Source organism: Pongo abelii, chromosome 2, assembly GCF_028885655.2.
Source record: "Pongo abelii isolate AG06213 chromosome 2, NHGRI_mPonAbe1-v2.0_pri, whole genome shotgun sequence".
Taxonomy (NCBI): Eukaryota; Metazoa; Chordata; class Mammalia; order Primates; family Hominidae; genus Pongo; species Pongo abelii.
Window position 1 is genome coordinate 66,198,875 of NC_085928.1, and position 17,915 is coordinate 66,216,789.

Below are 17,915 nucleotides of genomic sequence, written 5' to 3' on the forward strand. Positions count from 1 at the left end.
GTTTTTTTTTTTTTTTTTTTTTAATGGAGTCTCACTCTGTCCCCCAGGCTGGAGTGCAGTGGCGTGATCTCAGTTCTCTGCAACCTCCACCTCCCAGGTTCAAGTAATTCTCCTGCCTCAGCCTCCTAAGAAGCTGGGATTACAGGTGCTGCCACCACACCCAGCTAATTTTTTTTTTTTTTTTTTGAGACGGAGTCTCGCTCTGTCGCCCAGGCTGGAGTGCAGTGGCGCGATCTCGGCTCACTGCAAACTCCACCTCCTGGATTCATGCCATTCTCCTGCCTCAGCCTCCCGAGTAGCTGGGACTACAGGCCCCGCCACCATGCCTGGCTAGTTTTTTTGTATTTTTTAGTAGAGACAGGGTTTCACCGTGTTAGCCAGGATGGTCTCGATCTCCTGACCTTGTGATCCACCCACCTCAGCCTCCCAAAGCGCTGGGATTACAGTGCTTTTTGGGCTCTCCTTTACCCACACAACCACATGATTAGGTAAACATCATTAGCCACATGCTAGAAATAAGAAAATTGAGGTTATCAAGGGCAAGTAAATTGCCCAAGGCACACCACCACAGGGAAGCAGAGCTGAGATCTGAAGCGTTCTTTTCTAGAAGGTTCATTTCACTACCCAGTTTTCAGAATTCTCTCTGGGGAATTAAAAGCCAAGTACCTCACACTGCACCAAGGTTCTTACCCTTGGATCCACAGGTGGTCATCGTGGAATCTTTCTGACACTGTTTGCAAAATCACAGGCATAACCAGTAAGTAAGAGGGCTTCAGGTTGCACCCCACCCGAGGTAGAGGACTGTGTGGGAGCACAAAGCTGGCCCTGCCCGATGTGGTGGGTGGCCTTCCTTGTTAACCACCACTACCACCAAACAGGACTCTATTTCTGACTGTATGCAATTTTTTGGATAGCGCCATTTCAGCTGAGATACTGATCTCAGGTCCAGTCTTCCACGTGCATGACTGGTAGTGATGCACACCCATCAACATCTCTGAGCTTCAAACACCCCTCTGTGGGTCCCTCCTCCTGAATTCACAAGGCTGCTGCAGGGATAAATACACAGGCATCTGCCGCATCTCAACTCCTACTCTCCAAATGTTTGCTATCATGGTTTGCAAAATATTTTACCCCATATTGGCGATCCAAATTAAATATAACAAACATGTAAGGGTTTGCAGCAAAATCATTCAAGTAGTGTCTGGACCAGTTAAGAGGATATAGCTCAGGCTACCATCTTAGCCTGAGTTAAGTATTCTACCACTAAAGAGCAAGTACTCCCCCTTCCCATTTCCCCCCTACCCACATTTTTTTTTTTTTTTTTTTTTTTTTTTGAGACAGGGCCTTGCTCTATCGCTCAGGCTGGATTGCAGTGGCACGATCTCCACTCACTGCAACCTCTTTCTCCCGGGCTCAAGCGATCCTCCTTAGTCTCCTGAGCAGCTGGAATTACAGGCATGTGCTACGATGCTCGGTCAATTTTTGTTAGTAGAGAGGAGGTTTCACCATGTTGCCCAGGCTGGTCTCCAACTCCTGGGCTCAAGCGATCCATGTCCCTTGGCCTCCCAAGGCCTCCCAAGTGCTGGGATTACAGGTATGGGCCACCATGCCCAGCCACCCATCTCCCTCCTCTTGCCACCAAATGTCCTTAGGCAACTTAAGTCTTCATGACTTTCTCACCAATTACAAAAAGGCTTTATTATATTTTGCCAAATATTGCTTTCATTATGTCTCCAAACATTATTTCACCACTCATTTTTATAACAAGTGCAGTGAAGATATGCTTATCGAATATTGTACAATACTGTTGTGTTCTGTAACACTCTTTCGGGAACAGCTTAGATGTAGGTAACAAGAGATGCCTGTGTATGAAAGTGCTTCATAAACTGTACTGTATAAATGTAAACTACTATCATTTTCAGGTAAAATCAGAGAATAAACGTCTCTGTTGTTGGAAGTGTCCTCTCAGGACTCATCTAGTCCAACCTCCCCAGTGACTGGATGAGGGCACAGACTGAGGCCAGAGGCATGAGGCTCGGGATTGGAGAGTTAGAGGCCAACACAAGTATAGAATCTGCAGTCCTAGCACAGGGATCTTTTTCCTCCCCTGTGTAATTTATCTTTAAAAACGCTGATAGTTTTCTGGTGCTGGGAGCACCATGCCCTTTAAAACTTATAAATTAATGGACGATTACAACAAAAAGAACTTTTTAACTAGCCCTCAATAAACAGTTGTTGGTGAAATTAGAAATTTGAGGTTGAATTGTTAAAGATCGTCTTGGTCACTCCTCTCTCGTGAAGAAACCCATCGACTCAGAATCACCTCCTGCAACCAATAAAAAAAAAGACCATTTCTTAAAACAGAAATGTAAGACCATTCTGGGGAGCTGACACCACAGCTACATTTCACAAAGGGCAGTCTATATAATGATGATACTGTTCCCATCTTTATAACAGAAACATCTGGAGAAAACGAATGTAACAATATAAACCTTACAAGCATATAGTATCTACTTTCACCAGGCAAAGATTTTAACAGCTAAGCTTGCCTCTGCTGTGGTATTCTACTAGCACATTTCAGAAACAGGTGGGCTGGATGAAAGCTAGCATTTTACATTAGAGCTAGGTCTGTGATGGCATTGCTGTAACTGGGCCAGCTACTGAGAAGGGAGAAATGAGGTTGATGAGCATTTTATGAAAAACTAGCCTAGTGGGGATAAGTGGGACCAACTGAAGGGAAGAGGTGCTGGGACCCTGGAGACCAACCAGCATGTCCGCAGGGGGCAGGGCGGTGTGAAAAGAAAGGATAACGTGTACAAGACAGGATGACAACAAAGACATACTGGATGTTGGGAGGAGCCAATGACAACGTTAAGGCTCTACACACAGAGGGAGGGAATGCAGAAACACGGACACACACTAGACAACTCGGCCAGACCAGAGAGAAACAAGCCAAGATGACAGGAGGCGCCTTGGTTCAATACAGAAGCCCAGAAGCAGGAACGAGTCAACAGGGACACTTCTGGTCTCTGGGAATGAGACCTGTGAGTGGTCTTGGCCTGGCCAGGAGGTCACAGGCCACCTGTAAGAGAGCAGTTTCAGCTGAGTGATGGGGACATCACAGGTAATAAAGCGGGGAATTAAGCAATAGTGGAAGTCAGCATAGATTTCATGTCCAATGGGTTCAATGGGGAAAAGGTGAGAGACTTACAGAGCCTGCCTGAGAAGGCTGTTACCAAGGCAAAACTGTATTCACGTTATTTTCTTGGGACCACATGTTCCAGATACACTATGATTCACAGAATGTTTGGGATGACATGAATTTCTCTGAGTTTACCCACCTGAACTTTAATCCTTTTCATACATTCTGGTGACTCCATTTCCTTGTCAGTCATAGTAGAGGGTTTAATCAAATAGCACAGCATAAGTTCCTATTGAGAAATGAAAAACCACTTCTGTATCCTACAAAATAATAGTACAAATTTGGGTGCATCAGCAGGAAATGCAGGCGGTCTCCAGTCCCTCTCACTGTGCACTCCAAGTGGAAACTCACAGAGCACATCAGTTTCCTCCTGGGGAAATCATAACTGGGATTTACGTTCTGACTAAGTACCTGCCATTTAGTAATCACTGAACATGGCAAGAGATATAAGCAGATACATTGATTATAAACACACCATTAAGAATACTAAATATAGTTAAGTCCTCAATGTCCTTGATAGGTCCTTGGACACGGACTTTAAGTGAAATGATGTTGATACGGTTTGGCTGTGCCCCCACCCAAATCTCATCTTGAACTATAGTTCCCACAATCCCCACGTGTCATGGAGGGACCTCGTGGGAGGTGATTAGATTATGGGGGCGATCCCCATGCTGTTCTTGTGGTAGTGAGTTCTCATGAGATCTGATGGTTTTATAAGGGGCTTCCTCCTTCACTCGTCCTCTCATTCTTGCTCCTACCACCCTTTGAAGAGGTGCCTTCCACCATGGTTTTAAGTTTCCTGAGGCCTCCCCAGTCACATGGAACTGAGTCAATTAAACCTCTTTTCTTTATAAATTACCCAGTCTCAAGTATTTCTTTATAGCAGCATGAGAATGGACTAATAACGGATGTACAGCAGGTCTTCAAATAAACTTCAACATTGTTTTCTTGAAATGATGAGAAGAAAAAACGGTTTTGTTATACAACATTAAAGTTGCAGTTTCCAAGAACATATCAACAATGTTAAGTGAGGACATATTAAGTATATGCTACGAGTCCCCTAAAATGGGCATAAAAATTCTAGAAACAGTATAGGCTCCCTAATTTTCTATAGGACCAAGCTAAAGCCTAGGAAACCTAACCTGCTCTAAACGGCAGTCATCTCTAGCCCCGCAAGACCCTCGGGCCTCAGCCCCACCTCACCTCCAGCGGCACGAGGATGAAATTAGAGGGTATCTACAATTTGTTTTCAGCCAGCAAATCACTGAGTAATGAGAACACACACAGCTTTCTGTCTTGATAGTCCTTGTGTAAGCTGAGTCCCTCCTATCTCTGATGGCAACACGAAGGATATAGTGAAACAAAAGCCAGGGAGCCAGAGAGCTGTGGGTTTGGATCCCGACTCTGCACATGAGCTGTGTGATCTTGGATTAGTCACTCAACGGCTCCAACCTTGGTTTCTCATTGTCAGGATGAGGATAACAACAGGGTGGCAAAGTGCTCAGCAACAAATATCAAGTCCCTTCCTCTCTAAGAGATCTGCAAACTTTCAATGTTTTGACTCCTTTGTGAATATGTGTATGAGTGAATGTTAAATTGCAGTACAAAACAAGTCACATAGCAACGATACCCCTGGGAAGAGAAGCAATGCCTACACAGATCAGATCACCACGGGAAACTTCAAAGCTCCGTCATTGGAGCTCAGCAGCAGTTGGGAGGGAGGGGACAATAAAATGTAACATGAAGGGAGGACAACTTCTAGCGCAATAAGGGAAGGGTACAAATGACACCAAATCTTCCAGCATGTCACTGGCAGGAATGTTATGAAGTTTCTACAACTAACTTTTTTGATTCTACTACATTTAAGAAAAAAAAAAAACTGAACCATTTAAGTGACACTCCAACGGCAAAGCTGACGTTGTGTTACCTTAGAGACATTAATGGAAACTCTGCTCAAGGCAGCCAGGGACTTCCAACTGAAAGGCCTGCGGAGAGAGCCTTCAAAATGGTCATCAACTAGCTCGATAATGACAGAATAACTGGAAAATACAAAAAAAGCATGTTAAAAGCAAGCATGAAATAAACCTGTTTAAAAAGAATATTTGTCCTACCAAGAACAAATATACAGAAAATAAAATTTACATCATCTGATTCTAAATTCCCCTAAATTGCTATTGAGAAAATATTAATGAAAAATTCATACTTTAAGTTAAAAACTTTCAGGCTGATTCCAACACTTACTTACAGGAGAAAACAAATACTTTTCCCAATGCGAAAGCTGTAAATTCACACAACTGTTTAGACACTAATACTAACTGATGTTTTTGTTTGTTGTTGTTGTTGTTTTTTTTTTAGACGGACTCTCGCTCTATCACCCAGGCTGGAGTGCAGTGGTGCGATCTCGGCTCACTGCAACCTCCGCCTCCCGGACTCAAGCAATTCTCTGCCTCAGCCTCCTGAGTAGCTGAGATTACAGGCGCCTGCCACCACGCCCAGCTACTTTTTTTGGATTTTCAGTAGAGATAGGTTTCACTATCTTGGCCAGATTGGTCTTGAACTCCTGACCTCATGATCCACCCACCTTGGCCTCCCAAAGTGCTGGGATTACAGGCTTGAGCCACCGCGCCTGGCCTAAGTGATGTTAAAATGAACAATTACGGCACAGATTAACTCAATGTTTAACACTAGAACATATATTATCATAAACTATGTATCATCCTATATATAGTATAATGACATTAGTGTGTAAGGAGGCATGAACATATAGCATCTATTTGTATGAGGCCAGGAAGAACATGACTTTTGTTCCTATGGCACCAAAAAGTTAAATTAGAGGCCAGAAATTCCTTGTGTCCCTTTAACCCATTAGTTTATTTAAAAATCACTCCAAACCTTGCATGGTAAAATGGAGGGCCTTTCCGATATAGCACTGCAAAGAAGAAAGAAAAAAAAGAAGTATAACCACTCAAAATAATGAGAGAGGAGTAAGACTCAACAAAAAGCTTGCTTTATTAACTTTTCTTCTCCAAAAGGAAGCAAATACTCAATAACCTATATGTAGACAGATAATCTGCAATATGCCTGTGGTCTATTTTTTCAGACAGGGTCTCGCTCTGTCATCCAGGCTGGAGTGCAGTGGCATGACCATGGCTCACTACAGACTTGCCCTCTTGGGCTCAAGTGATCCTCCACACTCAGCCTCCTGAGTTGCCAGGACTACAGGCGTGCACCACCACATGCAGCTAATTTAAAATTTTTTTTAGCGACAGCACCCCGCTATGTTGCCCAGGCTGGTCTTAAATTCCAGGGCTTGAGTGATCCTCCTGCCTCAGCCTCCCAAAGTGGGGGATTACAGGTGTGAGCCACCACACCCAGCCACCATCATCTATTTTTAAAATCCAAACTATTTTTTTCCTGAAACAAAGTACAATTAGTAAAGAAATCTGTTGTCAAGACCCTAACACCTCATCTCACCCTACAAATAAATTCCAAAGTCAAAGTACAGGCAATCTTGCCTTGCCTCTTGTCTTACACTCTCCAGAGTGAGTGTGAATCATACTGAGAGGTGTAAGATTCATAGAATGTGGATCAATATTTTGTTATTGATTTCAGATCAACGTAATGCAAAGTGTCTGACTCACTACTCTGGCCAGCTACTGTGACAGGGGTTGGTAAAAGAAGAAGAATAAGACTCATGCCTATTTTTAAGAAATTCAAAGTCAAGTGATAGAAGTCATAACCATACATGCCATTCAAGTATCAGTTTGCTCCACTATTGAGGACCTGAAGAAGATGGGGGAATTCAGTCTGTGGAGGTCGAGAGCTACTCAGTGAAGGAGCCTGGGACCAGGGACTCTGCCACATAGACTCTGGAATCTGGCAGGGAAACCTTCAGAGGCACATGGTCTGTGGCAGGGACTGGCTAACTGTTCACCGCATCCAGTTATTTCTCCCCCAGGTACATGGCCAGACCACAGCTCTCAGTCTCCCGTACAGTTAGGTATGGAAGGTGACCTTGGAAGCTGTGTGCTGAAGACTGGGAGCCACCAGGAAGCAGTTACTAAAGCATCTTTTGGAGTTGACTGGGCCACCAATCAGAGACAGCTGTGTTGGATTTCACATGAACAAAAATGAACTCTATTGTTAAGCCCCTGAGACTTAGGGTTTATATGCAACTACAGCTATGGGAATTGCCATAACGACACAATTACATCTGTAAGCTGTTAGCTGTCCTCTGTGCTAAAACCAGCACAGAAAAGTTCAAGGAAAAGTTTTGTTTCCCTTGAGGAATGGATAGAATTTTCCTTTTTGGACACATCAATCCTGTAACTAATCATGTTTCTTTTTGGCTCAGGAAGCTCAGAGCCAAATTTGTAGCATGACTTTAGTAACCATATAGGGCCCCAAGGACGACACAGTAACCCTTCACTTAGTCTTGTTTTGCGTCTATATTTTCCATGGTCCATTTCCTTTCTGTATTTCCTATTTAAGCTGTATGTAAAGTACTCGACAAGTCAGCTCAAATTCACTGCGGCACAAATGTAAGTAAATATCCAAACATACAATTTTCAACTTTTTGAGATGGAGTGTACTGGAAAGAAACCATGTATTAGAACAAAAGTGAACTCAGGAGTTTTGTTCCCTGCCCAATCTTTGCCTCTTCAAGTTGTGTGCCTTTAGGCAAGTTATTAACTTCCCTGAGCCTCCGTTTCCAAAATCCTAAAATGAAGACATCAGGGGAAATTGAGATCTTTTCTAGTCCTCAAATGCCATTACCTGTAATCACACATCTTTAATCCAATATGCACCTGGAGCATCACAGAGCTTGAAAGTAGCTCACACCCACAAGGCAAGTAATTTCTGATGATGGGCTCCGACACAGCACAGCTTAGTTTAAGCAAGAACACTGGCAGCAGATGGACCCAAGGTCAAGTCAGCAGTGCCAAGACCATGGGACAACTCTGTATGTCAATTTCCTTATAAAAATGGGGATTATGGTGAAGGCAGAAGTATTAGCACAGTGTATGACATACAGTAAGCATCACAAAGTTACCTATGCTAGTAACAATTACAGTCTGCGTGGCTTAATGACAATGATACATTCTAAGATATGAGTCCTTAGGCAATTTCGTTGTTGTGTAAACACGGTAGAGTGTACTTACACAAACCTAGATGGTACAGCCCACCACACACATAGGCTATGTGATATCACTTATTGCTCCTAGGCTACAAACCTGTTCAGCATGTGACTGTCCTGAATCTGTAGACAATTATAACACAATGATTAAGTATCTGTGTATCTAAACATAGAAATGGTACAGTAAAAATACGATATAAAAGAGAAAACTCGTATACCTGTATAGGGGACTTACGAATGCAGCCCGCAGGTCTGAAAGTTGCTCTGGGTGAGTGAGTCATGAGTGAATGTGAAGTTCTAGGACAGTACTGTGTGCTACTGTACTCTTTATAAACACTTGTTTTCTGTCTTTAGGTTTTTATATACATATATACATATAGAGAGAGAGACATGGTCTACCTATGTTGCCCAGGCTGGTCTGGAACTCCTGGGCTCAAAGGATCCTCTCGCCTTGTCCTCCCAAAGTGCTGGCATTACATAGGTGTGAGCCGCCATGCCTGGTCTCTTTCTTCAATAATAAATTAACCTGGCTGGGTGCAGGTCAACATACAATGAACCATGATGGATATGACCGTGGTCCCATAAGATTATAACGGAGCTGAGAAATCCCTATCACCTAATGACATCGTAGCCATCGTGCTGTCATAGTGCAACGCATTATTTGCATGTTTCTGGTGATGCTGGTGTGAACAAACCTACTGCGCTGCCATTTGTATAAAAGTTATTTGACCAAAATGTTATGCAGCACATGACTGTATGATGGTGATCGTGTACTCAGGGGGAAAAATGAAATTGTTTTACAAAAATACCTCCCAAGTAGAAAGATGAAAGCATAAGTAGTCTGAGAAATAGTAGGCATTTAAAAAAAGATCTGAGGGCCGGGTGCAGTGGCTCACACCTGTAATCCCAGCACTTTGGGAGGCTGAGGTAGGTGGATCACTTGAGGCCAGGAGTTCGAGACCAGCCTGGCCAACATGGTGAAACCCCATCTCTACTAAAAATACAAAATAATAAAAAAAAATTAGCTGGGCATGGTAGTGCATGCCTGTAGTCCCAGCAACTTAGGAGGCTGAGGCGGGAGGATCATTTTAACCTGGGAGGTTGAGGATGCAGTGAGCTGAGATTGTGCCACTGCCCTCCAGCCTCGGAGACAGAGTGAGACCTTGTCTCAAAAACTATATAAATAAATAAAAGTAAAAATAAGGTCTGAAAGAACAGGGAGTATAAAAGGAAAACTCTTTCTTACAGAAGAATGCTAGATAGAGGTGTGGAATGAATGACAAAATCAGAAAATGATTAGTGCAATAATTAAATCAGACAACTATTATAATTATTAGAGAAACAGCTACTTACGGTATCACTCCACAAATGACTTGTTTTTTGCAAAAGAAAAACTGTAATTATATGACAGACATTGATTGACAATGGCCATCAAACTTAGCATCACCACAGCAGGAAAGCCTGACTTCACGTACTTCCTGACACACTCCAATAAGCACACACATCACCTATGTATGCCAAGAGAACCCAAGCTTGAGTCTGATCATCAGGAACAATCAGACATAAAGAGAATGGGGAACATCCTTTAAGACTTCGAAAAAAGTCAACATCATGACAAACAAAACAAGAAGGTAGAGTGACTGTATCAGATTACAAGAGGCCGGGCACGGTGGCTCATGTCTGTAATCCCGGCACTTCGGGAGGTCGAGATGGGTGGATCATCTGAGGCCAGGAGTTCGAGACCAGCCTGGCAAACACGGCGAAATCCTGTCTCTACTAAAAATACAAATGTTAGCCCAAGCGCGGTGGCAAGCACCTGTAATCCCAGCTACTTAGGAGGCTGAGGCAGGAGAATCACTTGAACGTGGGAGGCAGAGGTTGCAGTGAGCTGAGATCGCGCCACTGCACTCCAGCCTGAGCGACAGAGAGAGACTCCGTTTCAAGAAAAAAAAAAAAGAGACCAAAGAGATTGCACTGGATTTAATGGCAGCTCCCAGAAAGATATGTTCATGTCCTAATCCCGGACTTGTGAATGTGACCTGGAATGTGGAATGTGACTTGGAAAAAGAGTCTTTGCAGATGTAACTAAATTTAGAATTTTGAGATGAGATCATCCTGAATTAGCTGGATGGCCCCTAAATCTAATGACAAGTGTCTTTATAAGAGAAAGGGGATTTGATACAGACAAGGTAGAGAATGGAGGGATGCAGTCACCAGCCACAAAACGCCTGGGGCCACCAGAATCTGGAAGAGACAAGGAATGGATTCTCTCCCACAGCCTTTGGAGGGAGCCTGGCTCTGCTGACACCTTAAAGTTAGACTTCTGGCCTCTAGAACTGTGAGAGAATGAATCTTTGTTGCTTTTAAGCCACCCAGTTTGTGGTAATTTCTTATGAGCCCTAGGAAACTAAAAGGTAGATATAATAAACTGTGACTGTATCAAGAAAATCAAAGCCAGGGGCCTGCATGGTGGCTCACGCCTGTAATCCTACACTTTGGGAAGCCAGGCAGGAGGATGGCTTGAGCCCAGAAGTTTGAGACCAGCTTGGGCAACATAGAGAGACCCCATCTCTATAAAAATTACAACCAAAATAGCCACAAAACACATTACAAGGACAACTGGAAAAATTTAAGTATAGACTGGATATTTGGATGATATCAAGTAAATCTAATTTTTCTCAGGCATTATATGGTATGTAGGAGAATGTCCCTATTCTTTGGAGATACATATGAAAAATACTTACGGATTAATATGGATTATGTACGTAAACATGAAGAATATTAACAAAAATATATCAAAAGTTTGACGAGAAAAACAAGCCAGGAGGTGGCTTAGAAATGAATCAAAGGCCCGGGTGTCGTGGCTCACGCCTGTAATTCCAGCACTTTGGGAGGCCGAGGCAGGCAGATCACTTGAGGTCAGGAGTTCAAAACAAGCCTGGTCAACATGGCAAAACCCCGTCTCTACTAAAAATACAAAAATTAGCTGGGTGTGGTGGTGTGCGCCTATAATCCCAGCTACTTGGGAGGCTGAGGCAGGAGAATGGTTTGAACCTGGGAGGCAGAAGTTGTAGTGAGCCGAGATCTAGATCGCACCACTGCACTTCCAGCCAAGGCAACAAAGTGAGACTTTGTCTCAAAAAAAAAAAAAAAAAAAAAAGAATCAAAGAGGAAGATGAGAAGAAGACACATCTCCTTCTTCTGTGACAAATAGAGAGCTGCTCTGTTGACCTCCATTCACGGACAGAACTGTTAGTCTCTGGGCTGGACGTCACGACAGGTCATGGTTTCTTCTGGGTCTGGAAATTCCATAATTCTGCTAGCTTTCAATGGCTCCCACCATTCCATTTCTGTGCTGGGACTTCTAATTGGCAGAAAGCTCAGAAATCATACTGATCAGTCAATGCAAATCCCCAACTAGGGTTGGCTGGGAAGGAGGCTTAGGAGTAACCAGACCTTTGGGTCACACCAAACCAAATAAAATCAATCCATAACTGTGTACATAAGACAATATAAATCCTGCGTTAGTTTTTGGCTTCCTGGCAGGCAACATGACTTAGATATGGTAGGAGGACAGGGAGGACAGACCCACACAGCCCTAATCTGTGTACTTAACGTGCTGTTAAGTACCCCAGCAACTTACCTAACCCTTCTAAACCTCAAATTCCTCTGCTACAAAAGGAAGCTACTACTACAGGCCTCACAGGAGTGTGAAGATTAAATGAGACAAGAGAAGGAAACACCAAGGCAAGGTTCCTGACTGGCCCTAGGAGCCGGCAGCCAGGGGAGCTGCTGAGTGGGGAGTATAAGGAAAGGCTCCCTCTTGGCTTCTGGGCTGGCTCCCCCAGTAGGCAATCAAGGTCAACTAGGTTGGCAGCTGCACTCGATTTGAGAACCATATCACCTCTTCCAAATACTGCTCCTGGAATGAAATTTGATTGACAAGATTTATTCAAGGGAAAAGTTTCCCTGATAAGATGTGAATTTCACAATGGTCTTGTATTACGAGTCATTACCTCTAAGGAAAAACAATTGTTAAGAGTTTAGCTTATGCTGGCAGTTCTAGGCTTCATGTGATTAGGTCATTGGCCTTTGAAATTAAAATAATATTGTTAAAAAGCAGCAGGAACTGTGCAGCCATGCCTGAAGACGAGGTAGAGTTTAGGAAGCTGCTCCTCATATCCCAGACTAGCACTGCTCGAGAACCTTTGCTTAAGCAGAGAATGTAAAGACACTTTTAACACTGATGCTGGCCAAGTCTGACCCTGTGTGTGAGTCAGAGACCTGGTCCCACATTAGATGTGGGACTAGATGATATGTCCCAGTGGGGGCAAAGGCCTCCAGGGGAGTTGTAAACTGAGCAGTTTATCTTTTTTGTTTTCAAAATTCTATTTATCTGTCCATACATCTATCCATCTGTCCAACCATCCTTATAAGGCAGAATATCTTTAAATTAAGGAAGTTTCCCCTATGCATCATCCAAAGTATAACTTGATAATTAAAGTTGCAGGCAAAAGAGCCACAGTATGAGATTAAGAACATTAATAAAATAGAACAATTATAACAATATATTGTAATGAAAGTTATGGGAATCTGATCTCTCAAAATACCTTTATTTTTTATTTATTTTTTTTTGAGACAGAGTCTCACTCTATTGCCTACACTGGAGTGCAGTAGCATAATCTCGGCTCACTGCAAGCTCTGCCTCCTGGGTTCACGCCATTCTCCTGCCTCAGCCTCTGGAGTAGCTGGGACTACAGGCGCCCACCACCACACCTGGCTAATTTTTTGTATTTTTAGTAGAGATGGGGTTTCACCGTGTTAGCCAGGATGGTCTCGATCTCCTGACCTCATGATCCGCCCATCTCGGCCTCCCAAAGTGCTGGGATTACAGGTGTGAGCCACCACGCCCAGCCTATTTTTATTTTTTTTAAGAGAGTCTTACTCTCTTGCGCAGGCTGGAGTGCAGTGGTGTGATCTTGGCTCACTGCAACCTCTGCCTCCCAAGTTCAAGAGATTCTCGTGCCTTAGACTCCCAAGTAGCTGAGATTACAGGCACGCACCACCACACCCGGCTAATTTCTGTATTTGTACTAGAAACAGAGTTTCACCACTTTGGCAAGGCTGGTCTCAAACTCCTGACCTCAGGTGACCCACCTGCCTCAGCTTCCCAAACTGCTGAGAATCCAGGCGTGAGCCACTGTGCCCAGCAGATATCTGAATCTTTTTGACTACAGTTGACCTTGGGTAGCCTTGACTCTGCTTCTTCTTACAGTGCTTATCTGTTGCAGAAACTACGTCATGTAGTTATTTGCTTGTGTGTCCCCCGCATCCCCTTAGAATGTAAACTCCATGAAGGCAGCTCTGTTTGTCCTGTTCACTTCTGTATTCTTGATGCCTCAAACAGTACCTGGCCCACAGCAGACCCTTAGTCATTATCTGCTGAATGACGAACTCACCTACTCCAGACCCTCACTTTAAGATCGGGGGATGCAATGGAATACTATGCAGCCGCAAAAATGGATGAGACTGTGTCTTTTTTTTTTTTTTTTTTTGAGACAGAGTCTTGCTCTGTCGCCCAGGATGGAGTGCAGTGGCGCGATCTCGGCTCACTGCAAGCTCCGCCTCCTGGGTTCTCGCCATTCTCTTGCCTCAGCCTCCCGAGTAGCTGGGACTACAGGCACCCGCCACCACACCCAGCTAATTTTTTCTATTTTTAGTAGAGACGGTGTTTCACTGTGTTAGCTAGGATGGCCTCGATCTCCTGATTTTGTGATCCGCCCTCCTTGGCCTCCCAAAGTGCTGGGATTACAGGCGTGAGCTATCACACCCGGCCAAGATCGTGTCTTTTGTGAGAACACGGATGGAGCTGGAGGCTGTTATCCTTAGCAAACTAACACAGGAACAGACAACCAACTACCGCATATTCTTACTTGTAAGTGGGAATTAAATGAAGAGAGCTTATGAACACAAAGAAGGGAACAACAGACACTGGGGTCTACCTGAGGGTGAATAGTGGGAGGAGGGAGAGGATCAGAAAAAAATAACTACTGAATACTAGGCTTAGTACCTGGGTGATCAAATAATCTGTACAACAAACCCCTGTCACATGAATTTACCCATATAACAAACCTGCACATGTACCCTTGAACCTAAATTTTTTTTTTTTAGGTGGAGTCTCTCTCTGTCACCCAGGCTGGAGTGTAGTGGCATGATCTCAGCTCACTACAACCTCTGCCTCCCGAGATCAAGCAATTTTCCTGCCTTAGCCTCCCAAATAGATGGGATTACAAGTGCCTGCTACCACGCCCAGCTAATTTTTGTATTTTTAGTAGAAACGGGGTTTCACCATGTTGGTCAGGCTGGTCTCAAACTCCTGACCTCAAGTGATCTGCCCACCTCGGCCTCCCAAAGTGCTGGGATTACAGGCATGAGCCACTGCACCTGGCCCTAAATTTAAAGTTAAAAAAATTAAATAAATAAAATATTGATTTAATTAAAAAAAAGAAAAGATCAAGGGAGGCAGTACTGTTAGACATTTCGAAAAGCATGAGCTTCAGAATTCAAAGCCCAGCTTTGCAAGTTACTGGTCCTGGAAACTACTATGGGCAATGACCTACTTTTTCTTTTTTTTTTATTATTATTATACTTTAAGTTTTAGGGTACATGTGCACAATGTGCAGGTTTGTTACATATGTATACATGTGCCATGCTGGTGTGCTGCACCCATTAACTCACCATTTAGCATTAGGTATATCTCCTAATGCTATCCCTCCCCCCTCCCCCCACCCCACAACAGTCCCCAGAGTGTGATGTTCCCCTTCCTGTGTCCATGTGTTCTCATTGTTCAATTCCCATCTATGAGTGAGAACATGCGGTGTTTTGTTTTTTGTCCTTGCGATAGTTTACTGAGAATGATGATTTCCAATTTCATCCATGTCCCTACAAAGGACATGAACTCATCATTTTTTATGGCTGCATAGTATTCCATGGTGTATATGTGCCACATTTTCTTAATCCAGTCTATCATTGTTGGACATTTGAGTTGGTTCCAAGTCTTTGCTATTGTGAATAGTGCTGCAATAAACATACGTGTGCATGTGTCTTTATAGCAGCATGATTTATAGTCCTTTGGGTATATACCCAGTAATGGGATGGCTGGGTCAAATGGTATTTCTAGTTCTAGATCCCTGAGGAATCGCCACACTGACTTCCACAATGGTTGAACTAGTTTACAGTCCCACCAACAGTGTAAAAGTGTTCCTATTTCTCCACATCCTCTCCAGCACCTGTTGTTTCCTGACTTTTTAATGATTGGCATTCTAACTGGTGTGAGATGGTATCTCATTGTGGTTTTGATTTGCATTTCTCTGATGGCCAGTGATGATGAGCATTTTTTCTTGTGTCTTTTGGCTGCATAAATGTCTTTTGAGAAGTGTCTGTTCATATCCTTCGCCCACTTTTTGATGGGGTTGTTTTTTTCTTGTAAATTTGTTTGAGTTCATTGTAGATTCTGGATATTAGCCCTTTGTCAGATGAGTAGGTTGCAAAAATTTTCTCCCATTTTGTAGGTTGCCTGTTCACTCTGATGGTAGTTTCTTTTGCTGTGCAGAAGCTCTTTAGTTTAATTAGATCCCATTTGTCAATTTTGGCTTTTGTTGCCATTGCTTTTGGTGTTTTAGACATGAAGTCCTTGCCCATGCCTATGTCCTGAATGGTAATGCCTAGGTTTTCTTCTAGGGTTTTTATGGTTTTAGATCTAACGTTTAAGTCTTTAATCCATCTTAAATTAATTTTTGTATAAGGTGTAAGGAAGGGATCCAGTTTCAGCTTTCTACATATGGCTAGCCAGTTTTCCCAGCACCATTTATTAAATAGGGAATCCTTTCCCCATTGCTTGTTTTTCTCAGGTTTGTCAAAGATCACATAGTTGTAGATAGGCGGCGTTATTTCTGAGGGCTCTGTTCTGTTCCATTGATCTATATCTCTGTTTTGGTACCAGTACCATGCTGTTTTGGTTACTGTAGCCTTGTAGTATAGTTTGATGTCAGGTAGCGTGATGCCTCCCACTTTGTTCTTTTGGCTTAGGATTGACTTGGAGATGCGGGCTCTTTTTTGGTTCCATATGAACTTTAAAGTAGTTTTTTCCAATTCTGTGAAGAAAGTCATTGGTAGCTTGATGGGGATGGCATTGAATCTATAAATTACCTTGGGCAGTATGGCCATTTTCACGATATTGATTCTTCCTACCCATGAACATGGAATGTTCTTCCATTTGTTTGTGTCCTCTTTTATTTCATTGAGCAGTGGTTTATAGTTCTCCTTGAAGAGGTCCTTCACGTCCCTTGTAAGTTGGATTCCTAAGTATTTTATTCTCTTTGAAGCAATTGTGAATGGGAGTTCACTCATGATTTGGCTCTCTGTTTGTCTGTTATTGGTGTATAAGAATGCTTGTGATTTTTGTACATTGATTTTGTATCCTGAGACTTTGTTGAAATTGCTTATCAGCTTAAGGAGATTTTGGGCTGAGACAATGGGGTTTTCTAGCTATACAATCATGTCGTCTGCAAACAGGGACAATTTGATTTCCTCTTTTCCTAATTGAATACCCTTTATTTCCTTCTCCTGCCTAATTGCCCTGGCCAGAACTTCCAACACTATGTTGAATAGGAGTGCTGAGAGAGGGCATCCCTGTCTTGTGCCAGTTTTCAATGGGAATGCTTCCAGTTTTTGCCCATTCAGTATGATACTGGCTGTGGGTTTGTCATAGATAGCTCTTATTATTTTGAGATACGTCCCATCAATACCTAATTTATTCAGAGTTTTTAGCATGAAGGGTTGTTGAATTTTGTCAAAGGCCTTTTCTGCATCTATTGAGATAATCATGTGGTTTTTGTCTTTGGTTCTGTTTATATGCTGGATTACATTTATTGATTTGCGTATATTGAACCAGCCTTGCATCCCAGGGATGAAGCCCACGTGATCATGGTGGATAAGCTTTTTGATGTGCTGCTGGATTTGGTTTGCCAGTATTTTACTGAGGATTTTTGCATCAATGTTCATCAAGGATATTGGTCTAAAATTCTTTTTGGTTGTGTCTGCCCAGCTTTGGTATCAGGATGATGCTGGCCTCATAAAATGAGTTAGGGAGGACTCCCTCTTTTTCTATTGATTGGAACAGTTTCAGAAGGTATGGTACCAGTTCCTCCTTGTACCTCTGGTAGAATTCGGCTGTGAATCCATCTGGTCCTGGACTCTTTTTTGTTGGTAAACTATTGATTATTGCCACAATTTCAGATCCTGTTATTGGTCTATTCAGAGATTCAACTTCTTCCTGGTTTAGTCTCAGGAGAGTGTATGTGTTGAGAAATTTATCCATTTCTTCTAGATTTTCTAGTTTATTTGCGTAGAGGTGTTTGTAGTATTCTCTGACGGTAGTTTGTATTTCTGTGGGATCGGTGGTGATATCCCCTTTATCATTTTTTATTGCATCTGTTTGATTCTTCTCTCTTTTTTTCTTTATTAGTCTTGCTAATGGTCTATCAATTTTGTTGATCCTTTCAAAAAACCAGCTCC

At 42.9% G+C, this 17,915-nt stretch overlaps 1 protein-coding gene across 8 annotated transcripts in view; it reads right to left on the minus strand.

Annotated features, from left to right (window-relative positions):
• Positions 1-1,672: 1,672 nt before the first annotated feature.
• Positions 1,673-17,915, minus strand: part of TSEN2 (tRNA splicing endonuclease subunit 2) — a 55,875-nt gene continuing 39,632 nt past the window's right edge. For all 8 annotated transcript variants that reach the window (XM_024244853.3, XM_054551695.2, XM_024244852.3 and 5 more), the window contains 4 exons: positions 6,095-6,131; positions 5,130-5,241; positions 3,342-3,431; positions 1,673-2,326 (listed from right to left, as the gene is read on the minus strand). In XM_024244853.3, coding sequence (XP_024100621.2) covers positions 2,267-2,326; positions 3,342-3,431; positions 5,130-5,241; positions 6,095-6,131 — 299 coding nt within the window. In that variant the 3' untranslated portion in view covers positions 1,673-2,266. The remainder of the gene's footprint in view (positions 2,327-3,341; positions 3,432-5,129; positions 5,242-6,094; positions 6,132-17,915) is intronic.